This window comes from Zonotrichia leucophrys, chromosome 2 (assembly GCF_028769735.1).
Source record: "Zonotrichia leucophrys gambelii isolate GWCS_2022_RI chromosome 2, RI_Zleu_2.0, whole genome shotgun sequence".
NCBI classification, from domain to species: domain Eukaryota; kingdom Metazoa; phylum Chordata; class Aves; order Passeriformes; family Passerellidae; genus Zonotrichia; species Zonotrichia leucophrys.
Window position 1 is genome coordinate 129,978,025 of NC_088171.1, and position 14,799 is coordinate 129,992,823.

Genomic DNA, 14,799 nt, shown 5'->3' on the forward strand with positions numbered 1-14,799 from the left:
TGCAGGAATCAGAGTGAAAGTTAAAAGGGAAAGGTTAGGTTCCCTGAAATGTAAAGGATCCAGGCAGGGAAAAAATGAAGGAAGCAAGGAGCTTTAAGTTAAGCCAAACAGTTGGAGGGACACCATCAAGAGCTGATAAATCCAAATCCTTAGTGTGCTATAACTGTTTTTGTAACATAAAAAAGTTGAAGTTTTTAAAATTTCAGTCTATAGTTTCATTAATAATAAAATTGATTCTAAATGTAAATAAATAGTTATAAAACTATCTGCTAAAATATATATTTTAGGTGTATATATATTTAATTGTGTTAAAGAATTTAAATGGGCAATTACTGCATCTCTATTCTTAATTAGCAAAAGAAAAATGGAGAATTTTATTGATGTGAATGTAGAAGAAATACAATCCTTTTAAAACTATTTATTTTCATTTAACTGAACTGCCTTGCCATACTAAAAAAACATTTTGCAGAGGTTAAATAAAGTATTTCATGGCAACCGCTGCTTCTTAGTGCCTCTGTAACAAGAAACATGAGCCAGCCAAAGTTGTGCAAGTTGGTTTTCTTTCCCAGTAAGAGAATGTGGTATCTAAGACCTTGTCCTAACTCATTTTATCCCCAAGAGTAAGTCAAGTAAGTCAAGTATGAACTAATGCCTGGAGGGAAGTCCCTGACTCCAGAAGTATGGATTATTTCACATTTATCTTACAATCTGCTCTCAGAGTTCTTAAAATTCACTAACTTGGCAAGTCAGGAATTATCATGAGAAATGAAATAATTTCATAACTATGAAGTCATCTAGCATTCCATGAATATGACACTCAGAGGGTTTGTCCTTGCTTGGGCATTATTCTGACCTTTGGATAACAAGCTGCTAGATAATTTTGCATGGAAACAATTAGAAAAGTGCCACAGTACAACAGGGACAACCTGATGTCTTGATTGAGTTGTTGTTTTCATTTCAAGGATTTGTATTAATCATTTAAAAAATGTACATGACAACATTTGTATTAATATTTAAACAAACTTTTTTGTATGATTTAAAATGACAAGGGATTGTGCTGGTTAGACGAACTGCCATTCTGAATGCTATATTTACAACGGACTTGTATTGCCAAATGAAAAGGCTTATAGGGAAATGCCAAGGTTCTCTCTTTACAAGACCTTTGTAAAGAAAATTTGGTTCTATCTCAACTGTGTGTAGAAAGCCTGTGCTCCCATATAGTTTCAGTGAAATTACTTCAGTGCTGTTTTTTAATCTCTAGATTTTCCAGCAAGACATGGCTGTTTAAAAATGTTAAGAGAGCAGAAATCATGTTGAAATTATACCAAAGGTTGGGACAAGGGAAGCAGCATCTCCCTAGTAGAGGAGCCTGCTGGCCAGCAGTGTGGCTGAGTCAGGAGTCAGCTGTTGGCTCTGCCATCTCCTGGGACACGGGAATCCATCATGACACTCCTGACTTTTTATCAGCCTAGTTCTTCATTGAATCTAAATCTGATCAGAGCAAAACAGAATGGGGAAACCCTTTGACATCACCAACTGTTAGCTGAAGAATGAATATCTGAAAAATGAATCTGAAGCTCCTACTGTCACCTCACCCATTCCCTTATGTGTGATTTGGGCTTCTGATTGACTTTTCCATCTTTCATTTGGCAGCTTTATTTTCATTTAATAAGAAACTTAAATAGCAGCTGTGAAAATAGAATGTTTTGTATTGCTCAAGTCTGTGACTGAAAGCACAGTTTAAGTTTTCCAGGTGTTAGATGTCTAATTCCATTTATTCTGATGGTGGGTTTTAGCAGTTCAGTTGCAACTAAGAGGAAGTATCAGTAACGAGCTGTCCCTTTAATTCTTCAACTTTTCATTTGCTTGAGATAATCTTCATTTTTAAGACTCCTTCCAGTTTGAAGCATTACTGAATATACATCATACTCAGCACTACACCTTTAGTAAATCTATCTAAAATGAGGATTCTCACAACTGAATAATTTTATGTAAGTAAGCAGAAAATGAATGTAAGAATTTTTTAAGAGGAAAGCCTTACTTAGTTTTGAGTTTATTTACATTACTTTAAATATTTCCTTCTTCTTCTTCCATGAATTTATGAAAAGGTTTAAAGGTTTAAATCTAATTTTGGGAGGTTGCTACAAATGCAAGTGATAATTGGTTATGAGTTACAGGTTACACTTATTTAGCTTTCTTTCTCCCTCACACAACCAAGGGGAATTACAACAACAATCCCTAAGTCACCTGATGAGTGGGGATCTTGTCCCACACTCTGACATGTGCCCAGCTGCACAGAGCACAGTCACCACTTGGTTTGGTCACCTGTGGGATGGGGCATCACAGGTGCTTTGTGTGTGTGAGAAAACATGTCTTTTAAAACATGGAAAGGGACAGACTACTCCAGAGCCTCAAAGTCTCCAAAGGCCTCTCTTTGGGGCACTATGACACCAGCATACACTTTTTATAACAGTTCCTCTGTTGCTGGGCTAAGATGGTCCTTTATGAGCTTGGCTTCCTCTTGACTTACGCCCTGACTTCAGTGTCGACTGCAATTGTTTACTTTGGCAGTTTTTGCTCTGCACAGATTACCACATTCATGTAAAATTCAGTAGTTTTGCATATCCATCAGCTGACATGTGAATGAAAACCACAGCAAATTTGCCATCTCTGCCTCCCAGTGCAACTTGAAACTTGTCAGTGGTGAAAGTGGGCACAAGTCCTGTTTAGAATTACAATTCAAAATTTGCCTTTTTTCTCACATGCTAAGACTGGTATTTTCTAGGGCTCTAGAGGAGTTAGGAACTCCCATTCACCACATTCCTCTAGGATCTGTTAAAATTTTAGTAATTTTTCAGGGCAGGACTACTGCCCAGCAAATGGGGTGGCACAGCTCTGTAATTTCATACTCAGCAGGAGCTGGGTATATAGTAAGAAAAGAGAAGAAATGGATTTGCTGTTTCACAAACACTTTTTAAATTAGATTTATATTCTTGTCCTGTCATGAACAAAGATGAGAAGTCTATTTTTTACTACTTCCCAAGTGCTGGTCTCCTCTCCCCAGTACCAAGTAACAGGACAAGAGGAAATGGGTGTCGAGTTATGCCAGGAAGGTTTAGATTGGATATTAGGAAAAGTTGCTTCATGGTAAGGGTTGTCAAGCATTGGAACAGGCTGCCCAGGGAATGGCTGAGTCACCATCCCTGAAAGTCTTTAAAAGATGTGGCATGGCATGTAGGGACATGGTTTAGTGGGAGATTTGGCAGTATTGGGTTGGACTCAATGATTTTAAAGGTCTTTCCAACTTAAATGATTCTATAGTTTCATTGAAATACTTCCTGTTGATAGTTTAAAAGTATTTTATTTCAGTTTCAGTGTTTATCCTTGAAACAAAAAAATCCCATAACCCAGAAACTATTTTTATGTTTAAACTATATAACTGGGGTGTTTCTGACAATTTCAAATCTTTTCTAAGGGAAGCACTAAGTTGAGAGCTTTGTCCAGTTTGACCCTCTTCTGCAAACAATTTCAGTGAACAGATGCTTCTGGTAAAAACAACTGGTTAAAAAAATTCCCCAAATCTCTAATGCACATCTCAGGAAACATGGATCACTTAGTTATAGAAACCTGGCAAGTCGTCTTTCCTTTTTTCAGAAGCTTCACACAACTGCTTTGTTTTACAAAAAGTGCACATCCAGTTCTACCCTTGAGCAACTTTGAAAGCCTTCTGGCTTTCCTCATACTTTGTTTACCTTTTCTCTGTGTTGCAGCCCCAGTGTGTGACTCCTGAAGGAACTGGAGCTTTAGAGATAGTTGAGACCACAGAGAAAACCAAAGAATCAGTGCATAAAACCACCAAACCACCATCAGCTTTAGCAAAGGCTGCCCTGGAAAGGCTGTTTCTGACATACCTGTGGGGACTTGTGCGAGCGCCAGCTGTACTGGTGACTGTGCAGAGTAGCCAGCAAAATATTCTCATCAGTGTCCACCTGGCCAAACCTCAGCGTCTCTTGGGTGTCATTGCAGATCACAAAATGGCTGAAGACAAACTCCTCTGCCTCAGGGCATTGGTTCTGAAAGGAAAGGGATAGGAAAGCCAGGAAGAATCAATGTCAGTTGCAGGACATTTGGCAGCTGCCTGCCCAGTGGCGACTGTTACAACACAGAAATGCAAGATCTCATCCCTCAGCTTTGGCCTCATAGTAATCTCTGCAAAATCTAGTTTCTGGGTTGGCAAAATATATCCTAAGACTTCAATTTTACTTTATATTTCTGTAATGCAAATCTTAAGAATTTAAGACAACAATAAAACTAAATTTTCTAATTTGGGTAAACAACTTCAACAACATTAAATTCAGTGGGAAATGATGTTACATAGGGCAGACAGGGTACAACAGGCTGAGCAAGGAGGAATGAAGAGGTTTCTCAGTGCTTGACAGCTGAGCTCTCAGGCCAACAGGTTTACAGTTCCTCTTCCCCAGCTTCTGCTTCTAATTTGAAATATTGCTGTGGATCAGCAGAATATTCCCTCTTTTCTGGTACCACTTGAAAAGACAACTAAAGGAAAAAAAGGAGACATGAGTAGAGTACTTTCACAGCTCCATGAGACTGATTTGAAAATGTATCATGCCATTTAAAAGGAAAAAAAGTATTTTAGATTTTACAGTATTTTTTCTCCAGCATCTTTCCATCCCACTCTTGCTGCTTTTCATCTGGCTGCTTGTCACTCTGTTGGCATAATGAGACTATATGATAGTCACAAAATTGCCACAGCTACAGGTCTTCTACCCCTGAAGGCATGAGCTATAATCCTCTGCATGGGAGAGGTCAAAGTGTGACTGACAATTTGATTTGGAGATGATCTCTCATGTATTTCTGCCCGTCACGACTGGGCTGGCACCTTCCACTTACAAGCAACTATCTAGCAACTGCAACAATTACTCAAAGAATCCAACATTTGGATAGTCTTTATGCAATTTAATGGTTCTAACACAAAATATTCATTTTCTTGTGGTTTTTGTTACCTCTTATTGACCCATCTTTCCTAGCACACTGTTATGACAATATTTTTCTGTTGGTTGGTTTCCTTCTTCCCAACACAGCTAAGCTACTCATTTCTCATCCTTTCTTCCCATGATGTCTAACTTATGGAACCTCCATAGATTTTGAGAGTTGATTCTGCTTCCCCTCCTTGCTCTCTCAGTGGACCTATTAAATGGATGTTACAAAGCTACCACCTTACCTGCCTCTAATCATATGGATCCCTTAGCTCTTTGATAACAATGTGCCTGGAAGCCTGCAGAAATTCAGAGATCAAACAAGAGGGAAAGAAAAATTTCTTCATAGATCGCTATGCAGCCTTAGTTATCCTTGAAAACCAGTTTGGTGCATTTTTTGTAGCACATTACTGGGTGATGTACATGGAAGTTTTTCTGAGAAGTGAAGTGTGCAAGGCATGTCCAGTTTAGCATCCTTCAATCCATGTTCACTGCTGGTTTCTCCAGAAAAACCTAAGGTGAATTTACAGGATATCTGGGGCTGGAAGGGACCTCTGGAGGCCATCAAGTCCAATGCCCCTGTTAAAGCAGGTTTACCTGGAGCAAGCTGCACAGGATTCCATACAGGCAGCTTTTAAATATCTCCAAAGAAGGAGACTCCATGACCTCTCTAGGCAATCTGCTCCAGTGACTGGTCACCCTCACAGTTAAGATATTTTTCATGATGCTCAGATGGTACTTGTGTTTCAGTTTGTGTCTGTGCCTCTTTGTCCTTAATCAAGGCAGGCTGTAATTCCTTTTGTAACTGAATGTCAGAATGATTGCCTGGGAGTGTTTGTGCAAATACTACTCATCCTAGGAATATTTTAGCATGAGAATATTCAGATTAAAACTTCTTCCCAAATCTCTTTACTTCTTCTGCATAAGATCAGGTATCTTTTGTGAAACGGGAGCCAGGTGAGCATAACCAAAACTGCACTTCTTCCAAGCAGCAAAACTCTTTACAGAGCAGTATGCCTGTATCACATTCAGTAGCAGATCTGAGTGTGCTAAAGGCTGTCATTTACAGTGAGTACAGAGTTTATTTTGGCATTTTCTAGTGGAGGATCTATGACTTTTTACTGTCAAGCTGCCATACCCACATACCCATAAGTCTACCGCAAATATATGTATTTTCCTGTTACAGCTTTGCAAAATGTTTTTTTTAAAAGGGAGGATTTACTATTCACAGAACTCAGCATATTGTTAGAGTCAACCTATATACAACACCAGGGGAATTTAAGAAAAGCTTTTTCTTTTCACTCCAATACATCTTCTTGTTGATACACAGAGATTGAAAGAACAATGCCGTAAGATGATGAACTTCCTTCTTTTTACCCTAGTAGCTAACCTAGTGTCAAGTAAGTAAACACAGACTGTAGGTTTTGGCATTTCCCAGAGGGAAAAGAGAATCCAGTGAGTTTTTGGCATGCATAGAACTTCTAACTTCTGCTTGGGGAATGTTATCCTATCAGGAATTATTAATACACTTGCACATGTTTTGGTGCTGATGAATGACTGCCATTGATCATTAGTCTTGAAAGCTAGATTTGCTACTAGAATTCAATGCTTTTAACAACAACAGTTAAGGGAAGGAGGTATTTTAGGTCCCATTTTATAACAGTTCCAAAGTTTTAACCGAGGAAACACCAAGATTTGCATAATAGGGCATGGCTCTGTACTACCAGGCTTGAGAGAAAGCTACTGATGTCTCCAGTCTTGATAACAACAGATGACTAAAGGAACATCAAGGAAGCTTGAGGATGCTTTAGCTCAATGTGGCAACTATGCACTGGACACCCACGCCTCTTTGTCCTTGGGGATCTGCAGCAGCACCCTGTACCCATCACAGGGAACTGGATCCCACATTGCTGCTCAAGTCTGACAGTAGAAGCTTCTAGAGTAAGCAGAAAAGGAGAAAAAAGAGTCAGCAAAAGGATGGAGTGAAGACATCTTGATTGAGAAAAGAATGTCTAGAGAAACTAGGTACAATTCAACCAAATAGAATCAGGACATTTGTGTGGCAATGATGCTGAAGGGCTGAATGATGACTCCAGGAGCTGAAAACACCTAAGTGCGGATTAGGAAAAAAAACCCTCTCTGAATTAAAACATATCAAAAGAATCAGCAAAAGATTAACAGCTTGAATCAGATACAGATTAGGGTCAGTTCCTGGGGGACAATTTCCTGCCCCTCTTTAGATCATTTTTCAGCTGTTATTTTCTCTCAGAGAGGCCTGGAAAGTGTCTCTCCTTTATTGGTCTTTCAAATATTTTGTGAATTCTATTCAGAGAGGGGAAAGACATCCCACATAATACTAGTCACCAGGCTTTTCCAGTCTCAGGACTTTTTGCTTGTGTCTTAGCTCACAGCTATTTCAAAGCATTTCTGGATCTGGAAAAAACCCACACCATAAAAGCCTAGGCCTCTTCATATGCACAAAGTAATTTTCTTTGTGCTTCACAAGCTACTGAAGGCTTGTGCAAGCTTTTTCTCTCCCTCTCATGTACACACAGACACACACAATCACCAGGTGATGGTTTTTTTCACAGAAAGTCTTTTGAAATTTGTCTCCCTTGAAGGCTCTCTAAGAGAAAACAACATTTTCCTCAGGATTCTTTAAACTTTACTCTCACAGCAATGTCCTGGCATTATCAGGTAGGAACCTCCTGTACCCTTTTCCCTTTGTTATTTGTGCTTATTGGAGAAAGATGGGGAAACCACTACAATCACAGATGGCATTTTGACTGTTCCCTGCTCATTAAGAAAACTTATGCATCTGCCAACAGTAATGTTAAGCACCATGCTGACCTTGAGGAAAAAAGTTCTAGTGGTCTAAAACAGGTTTAAATCAGGAGCTTTTCTAACTTCTGAGGAGTTTGGGAAAAGAGTTGCGATGCCTGGTTTATGTGAGACCACAAAGGAAAAGCTTTTTCCCAGAAATAACACTTCGTGCCATACCTGGAGAGCTGTTTTCTCAGCTGACCTCTGTCTCTAGATATCTCAAAACAATAAGGCTGTAAAACAATTCATGAAGGCTTAAATGCCCAAATAAAGGGGAAAAAACCCCACATGCTCCACCAATGCATGTTCAAAGGAAACATGCATTTTCTATCTCACTTGATAGTCTCTGTGTTATTATTAAATAATAAAACGAAATTAATAACAATATTGAAGTTCCTTGCCCAGGTCTTTAATTATTAAACCCATTACTCTAGCTTTGTATTTAGATATGCATTAGCCAGTTACTGCTTGTAGTTAAAAAGGGGTTTCAGATTAGACAGTGAAATATGTCAGAAGGGGAAACTGTTTTAAAAAGTGCTAATCCTCTCAGATTTTCAGCATGTGACTTAGAAGTATAAAGCCTGGTACTTTTTAGGCTTAATGTACTTTCAAAATGCTCACTGTTACTTAATTTAAAAGAAACCCGCCAACCATAAAACCTCCACCAAAAAATAACAACAACAATCAGTCCATATCTAGGAAACAAAGACACTGACAGGGGCTTCTGTTACTTCTGAACTCCTGACCTAAAGGTGCATGGCCAAATTGTTTCATGCTTCATCTGTCTGTCTACTGACTCCAACATCACTTGTTGTAGATTTTAATCCAGTAAAAAATATGTGGAGAATTCAAATAACCCTTCCCGGTTATTAAATTCATGCTTTTAGTTGTAGCATTTATACTGCATTTTGTGTGAACAGCAGACATCAAACAATGCTTATTACTGGGAAATGTATTCCCTCCCCTTTCAGGCCATGCCAACCCCCTCAAACTGGAGGTAAAGGCACATAAAAAACATCTTGGCAACAATTAATTTAATAAGCTATTTTGAACCCACTTGTGTGTTAACTGTTCCCTAATTTCAAAGCGATGCAAGTTTTTAATCTCAAATACTCTGGGCTAGATACCCACCACATCAGAACATGGTGGCAAGTACCCCTGACATGAGAGGAAACGAGAAAATTACAGCAACAATTACAGAATTATATCCTCCTGTGGCTCATGTTAACATTGCCAAATCCATGTATAAATCAGTACCAACTATTCATAGAATGTACCTGTCAGCAATATACCATGCGACATATGGCTCTACTTAATCAAATATACAATTCCAGTTTTTTCAACTCAAAATATTCCTTCAAGGCACAGAGTAGTCAGTCAGTCATTCACACTGTGATGTGGTTTAAAACATTTAAATATTTATGCACCACATTTTATTTATATGTATAGCTATGTCTGAGAGATCTCTTTTCCCCCCATCCTAAGAGCAAACTGACCTTTCTGAAGGCCATTTTGCAGTAGTTGCCACACATGTCTTAGATGAGGGACTAGTACTAAGTCAGAAATATTTTGGGTTTAAGCAGCCTACAAGGACTCTCTTATACTTTCTGTTTGTTTTTTATTAAAAGCATTGTTCAAAATATGACAAAAAACAGAAATTGGAGCTACAAAGATTTTTGTTCACATTGATATTTGAGCCAGCTGTGAAGATTTAAATCACACTAGATCTTGTTTTATGAATGTCCTTTTGCAACAAGAAAACCATGGAATGCCCTTAAAAAAGAATTTTTTGATATAAAACAGATGTTTTATCCTTTTTTGGGGGCTTTGTTATTGTAGTGCCATGATAGGTAATTAATTCCCAGGCTCCACATAGGTCTTCAGGCAGATGAAGAGAATGATTTGATTTCAAGGCTATAGTGAAGTAAGGGAATTACAGGCCTTTGAGGGGTCATTGCAGAAGCAAGTTTCTTATACTGGGACTGGCTTCAGCCATTAATGCTGCTTGCACAGAATGTAATGTGAAACTAGTGTTGAACTTCAATAAGGATGGAAGTAGTAGCTGGAAACAATATGTGCTGCTGCTCAGACTGAGCTGAGCTGATGTATCATGAAAAGCCACTCACCTTTTCATAAATTAATGGAATATTTTACATTTCAAGACCTGGGTTTTGATTATTCTGATATGAATCTATGTAGCTTCACTGAAATTCAGGCCATTTTGCCTACATTTACCTTTACACACTTTTTTCCTAATTTTCATTGCTATCGCAGAATTAATGTGTATTAGGAAAAAAGAATTTCAGTATAAGTTAGGGTTTTTATATCCTCAAATATTTTAATGAAAGCAGTTGATATTCTAATTTGCTATTAAAGTAATCACAGTAGCTATATTTTTTCTCATTATTGTCTTTGCATACCTGTTGCCAAGCTTGAATTGCTGTATTTAGAGAATGAAGTGCATATTGGCCAAAGCTGACGAAAATAGGGTCAACCATTATCGTGCAGTCAAACAGCCTTCCTGCTGTGCTGCTGGAAACAGCAATCTGCCCCCAGATTTTGAATGGTTTCACAACATTTTGCATGGTCACATTTCGACACTCCAGAAGTTTGCAGTCAGCTTGAGTCGAAAACTGGATCTCCTGGAACAGTGACTCATCGTTCCACTGGCGAAGATATACATGGGGCTCATCAAAGGAAACTATCATGTATTCTAGTTCAGATGGCACGTTCTTATCAGATAAAAATGGCTGAAGGAACTTTGGTGGTGCTGAAAAGTAAAAGAACAAACAAGACTAAAACCATTGCTGCATTCTTTATGTTTTTGTAAATTGTGTTTTTACTGCTTGTACATAAGATGAAAACAAGTAAATCTATCAAAGAGTTGACATTTCTGAAATCTGAAATGAATCCTGTTCACACTGTTTGTTAGATGTAAAACAGTATCATAATTAATAGCAGCTGCAAACAAAAAGTATCTGCAGAGCAAAATCTTTTCATCGTAAACAAACCAGCCAGCAAAACTGCTTTATCTGCACACTGCTGAATGCTCCAGATTGCCATCTATTTGGAACAGGGACCATATTTCTGTGAGAATTTTTGCTACAGTAGGTGTATATTATATTCCACACATAGCACATTACAAACACAATAAGAATTGGTAATGCAGTATTTGCTGACAAGTGACTGCACAGGCCAACAGGCTCCACACTGGGAGTTGTCTTTGCTGCAGTTATGGACAGTTCAAGACCACAAACCCACTGAAATGTGACATTCTAACCCATAATACTAGAAATGAAACAAAACAGTATCCTGAGACTAGAACATGAGAAATGTATCACAAAAAGATCTTATCATGTTTGTTGAAGTCTCAGTCGTGCAAAGTGCTGAGCACTGAGGCAGCAGACACTGCAAGGCACGTTCACCCCTTGTGTAACATTAAGCATGTGAATATTTCCATTGATGCTATTATTTATGCTCCTGGAACTACTCACATGCTTAAAATTAGCGTGTGCTCTAGTGCTCTACAGATTTGGAACCAAAACACTCATCCCTATCCAGGATCAAGCCCTGTTATTCTACAAACTGTAATGGATACAACAACTTTTGTGCTCCCTTTGTGTATAACAAAGCACAAAGGAGCCCCAAAACTTAAGGCCTTTAGATGCTGTAACAACAGTAACAACAGCATAAGCTCAGTCAATGTTGAGAAATAAAACAGCTGCGCTTGATTTCTAATCTGATTTTTGCCTCTTCCAGAATATTTAATTTTAAAGACTGAGCATCTGAAATTGGACTGTAATAGTGAGGAAGATTACGTACTGGTAGAGGTAGCTGACAGAGAAGAAACTATTTGCTAGTCATTGAATGTTAGTCTTGGTATGATTTGATAATGAATATATTATAATACTTGCAGAAACACAAAACCTACACACAAAGAAAGCTGTCCCTGTCAAAATGATCCAAGAAGTTTGCCCATCTTCCATAGAAAGCATTCCTGGCATTTGAAAATCAGACAATAATCTAAAGATCTCTTGGAATGTACTTGCCATTAATGCAATGACAGAGAGCACTGAACAAAACCAGATGTAGCTCTAAAAGTGATCATAACTGAAATAACTTAAATCTGCAGTTCTCAGAGCTCTTCCAAGGAATTTTTACTAAGCGGGTTGCAAAATCTTCAAGTATTTTAACAGTACTGTTAATACACTGGAAAATGTAAAAGATCAAATTCATTCACTAAGATGGCTCAAAAGTGAAGTGGCACCTGCTGTCCCTAATCAGACTCTGGAAAACAGACGGCTTCTACAGTTACCCGTTCTGGGGCAGGGAGGGGCTGCTCTTCCAGCCTCACTGCCAGCCCTGTGGACAGGCTCAGGGCACACAAGTCAGGGCTTTCACCCTGAAGCCTGTGCCACTGGTGGCTGCTTGTGATGGCTTGTTTCAAGAATGCCTGTTTGAATGAGGAGATGGGGACTACACAGAGCAGGAGAGTGCTTAAGCAGCATCTGTGAACTATGTTTTTATTATTCTCCATAAAGCAGAACATACCTGTGCCAAGTTGATCAAGATGATGGCATAGGTGGACTTCCAGACAGGTAAATTGGATCAACACACTCAGTGATGGCACAAACCAAGGAGTAAAACAGGAGTCAACCCTGGTGCAAGCCGCTAATGCCGTGGGGGTCACAAGCTGATCACACACGCTTTGGGAGCCAGATTCACTTTCTGAGCTGCAGAAGGAAGGTAACAAAGTAGTACTTCAGCACTTCCAGGATTTTGCAGCTTTACAGCAGGAATTCAGGATGTTCCATGCTCACTTTCTGACACACAACATCATGGTTTTATTTTAACTGCTAATGCCAGTGTCCGTACTTTTTCCAAAGCAGACCGAAACAGATAAGATTGTAATCCATCCATGGTTTTATCAAACTACACTTTCACTTTACAAATATTTGAACCACAAAGCCTATTTGCAGAAAAAAACCTAAAATATGCCACGTATCTTTAATTGTTGAAATGGCTAAACAGAGTAATTATTGTTATTAATGCTATAAGAATGAGAGGAAAGGTCAGGAGAATTTGTTTTTTTCCACTTGATTTTAAGGAAACCAATTTGCAACCATCAAACTACTTCTATGTATGAACCCCTAGTCTTTGTAAGCTTTATTTCCTTTGCCCTTTTTACTCTAAAATCATGATTTAAAAATTATTTCCAAGTACTATAAGTCAGTCTGGAGCCCTTTACTACCATATTAACTATACATTTAAAGTGCCACTCTCCTGATTTTTTTTCATAGCTGTGCTCCTAACACCATGAATTTCCAAGCATTATCTTTCAGTCTCTTGAGAGGAACTAACACTACATCACAATTCTATAACCTACTAAGATACCACAGAAGTACAAATAAACTTTCTAATTTAGCAAAAACTGTCCTTAATGCTCCTCATTCTCACTCCATTTGACTTGATTTTAGACTTGATTCAAGAGAATTACAACCACATCCTCAGTCAAAGAATGTCTTTATTTTTAAAATAAGATTTAATGAAAGATGGACTAAGATCAACTTAATATTTTTGTCAGAAAGTCATTAGACTTTATAAAGCACAATAAATCCACTTCCATTAACATTTTAAAGATATTTTAAATTCAAACATAAGTTTAGATTTGAACAATGGCTTTCCAAGCAACATACCTTAAGGTTTTAGGACCAGATTTTTCACCCTGCAATGTGTTTCACTTCAAAATTATGCACAAATATAGTAAGTACTCAAAATGTTCAGCTGCAAATGCATGGAATTCCATGGATAGGTAAATTGATCAGTATCATTTAGTGTTGCAGTAACTATCTAGTATAGTATTTATTTACAGAGCTTAAATCCAACTTAAGGCTTGTGGACATAAAATACTTATGCAGCAGTAAAACCCAATTAAGATTAATTAATTATTAAAGAATCATGCCAGGATACTAAGAATGGATTAGGTCAGGAAAGTATGAAAGATAAATGACTCAATCAGAATTTTAGCTGCTTTTCTGTGCTTCTTTACCTCTTTAAATTTCCTGTTTAGATTCCAAAACCAGTGTTTTACACCTTTTGAGAACTGGCACCTTTGGAAATAAAATTATTCTTTGTGTTCACATGATAAAATATCTATGGGACCGGATAACAGAGAAATAGGATGCTTCACTTTGCTCTGCCATGGATATTAGACTGCTGGAACAAAGAAAGAAACTAAATCCAAAAGGACAAAAATTCATATGCTGATTTAAACAACTAAGTACTTTTCAATCTGTAAAACGGGTTAGTTCTTTCAAAGTAATATTTTAACATTTTTTGCTTGTTGCATTTTGATTAGAAACAGAAATTCAGGAGCACATGAAATAAAAACAGTTTTCTGTTGGGGTAGAGGAGTGCAAACAAATGTTAACCAAACTATGAAGAACTTTAAAAAAAAACTAATTGCACCTTGATATTCTGAATTAAGACTTAATTTCATGAACAGCAGTAACACTGATTGCAGTAAAGAAGAAGGACATTTATTTCTCATATTTGAGGTTTATTCCAAAAATATATATTTATTGTCCTCAGAAACCTATTTCTTGACTCACCTATCAGTGACTAAGCATTTTTATTTCTTTTGATGTATTTTGGAGATGCATATTTTCATAGAATAAAAGCCAAACAAAACCTAATTTCTTATTTAGTAAAATTTTATATATCTTCTTTCTATTCATTGAGCATTTTACTGTGGTGGAACTTTTGTAATTTCTCACTCATAAACACCACGATGACAGAGCAACAGGACATGCTTGATGCAGAAGGAAATGTGGCAGGAGCTTCACACCAGGGAAATAATGTAAAGCTTTTCGCCAAATTTTTCCCCACTTTTTCTGCTCCACAAGCAACAGACCACAGAGAGGTAATACTCAGCAGCTTAAAATGTTGGGAACAAAAAGATTCAAAGCTGCTTTTTGTT

At 37.8% G+C, this 14,799-nt stretch overlaps 1 protein-coding gene across 5 annotated transcripts in view; it reads right to left on the reverse strand.

Annotated features, from left to right (window-relative positions):
- Positions 1–14,799, reverse strand: part of VPS13B (vacuolar protein sorting 13 homolog B) — a 433,030-nt gene that overhangs the window by 43,305 nt on the left and 374,926 nt on the right. For all 5 annotated transcript variants that reach the window (XM_064706432.1, XM_064706433.1, XM_064706436.1 and 2 more), the window contains exons 41-43: positions 12,372–12,553; positions 10,241–10,590; positions 3,912–4,073 (exon numbers count right to left, since the gene is read on the reverse strand). In XM_064706432.1, coding sequence (XP_064562502.1) covers positions 3,912–4,073; positions 10,241–10,590; positions 12,372–12,553 — 694 coding nt within the window. The remainder of the gene's footprint in view (positions 1–3,911; positions 4,074–10,240; positions 10,591–12,371; positions 12,554–14,799) is intronic.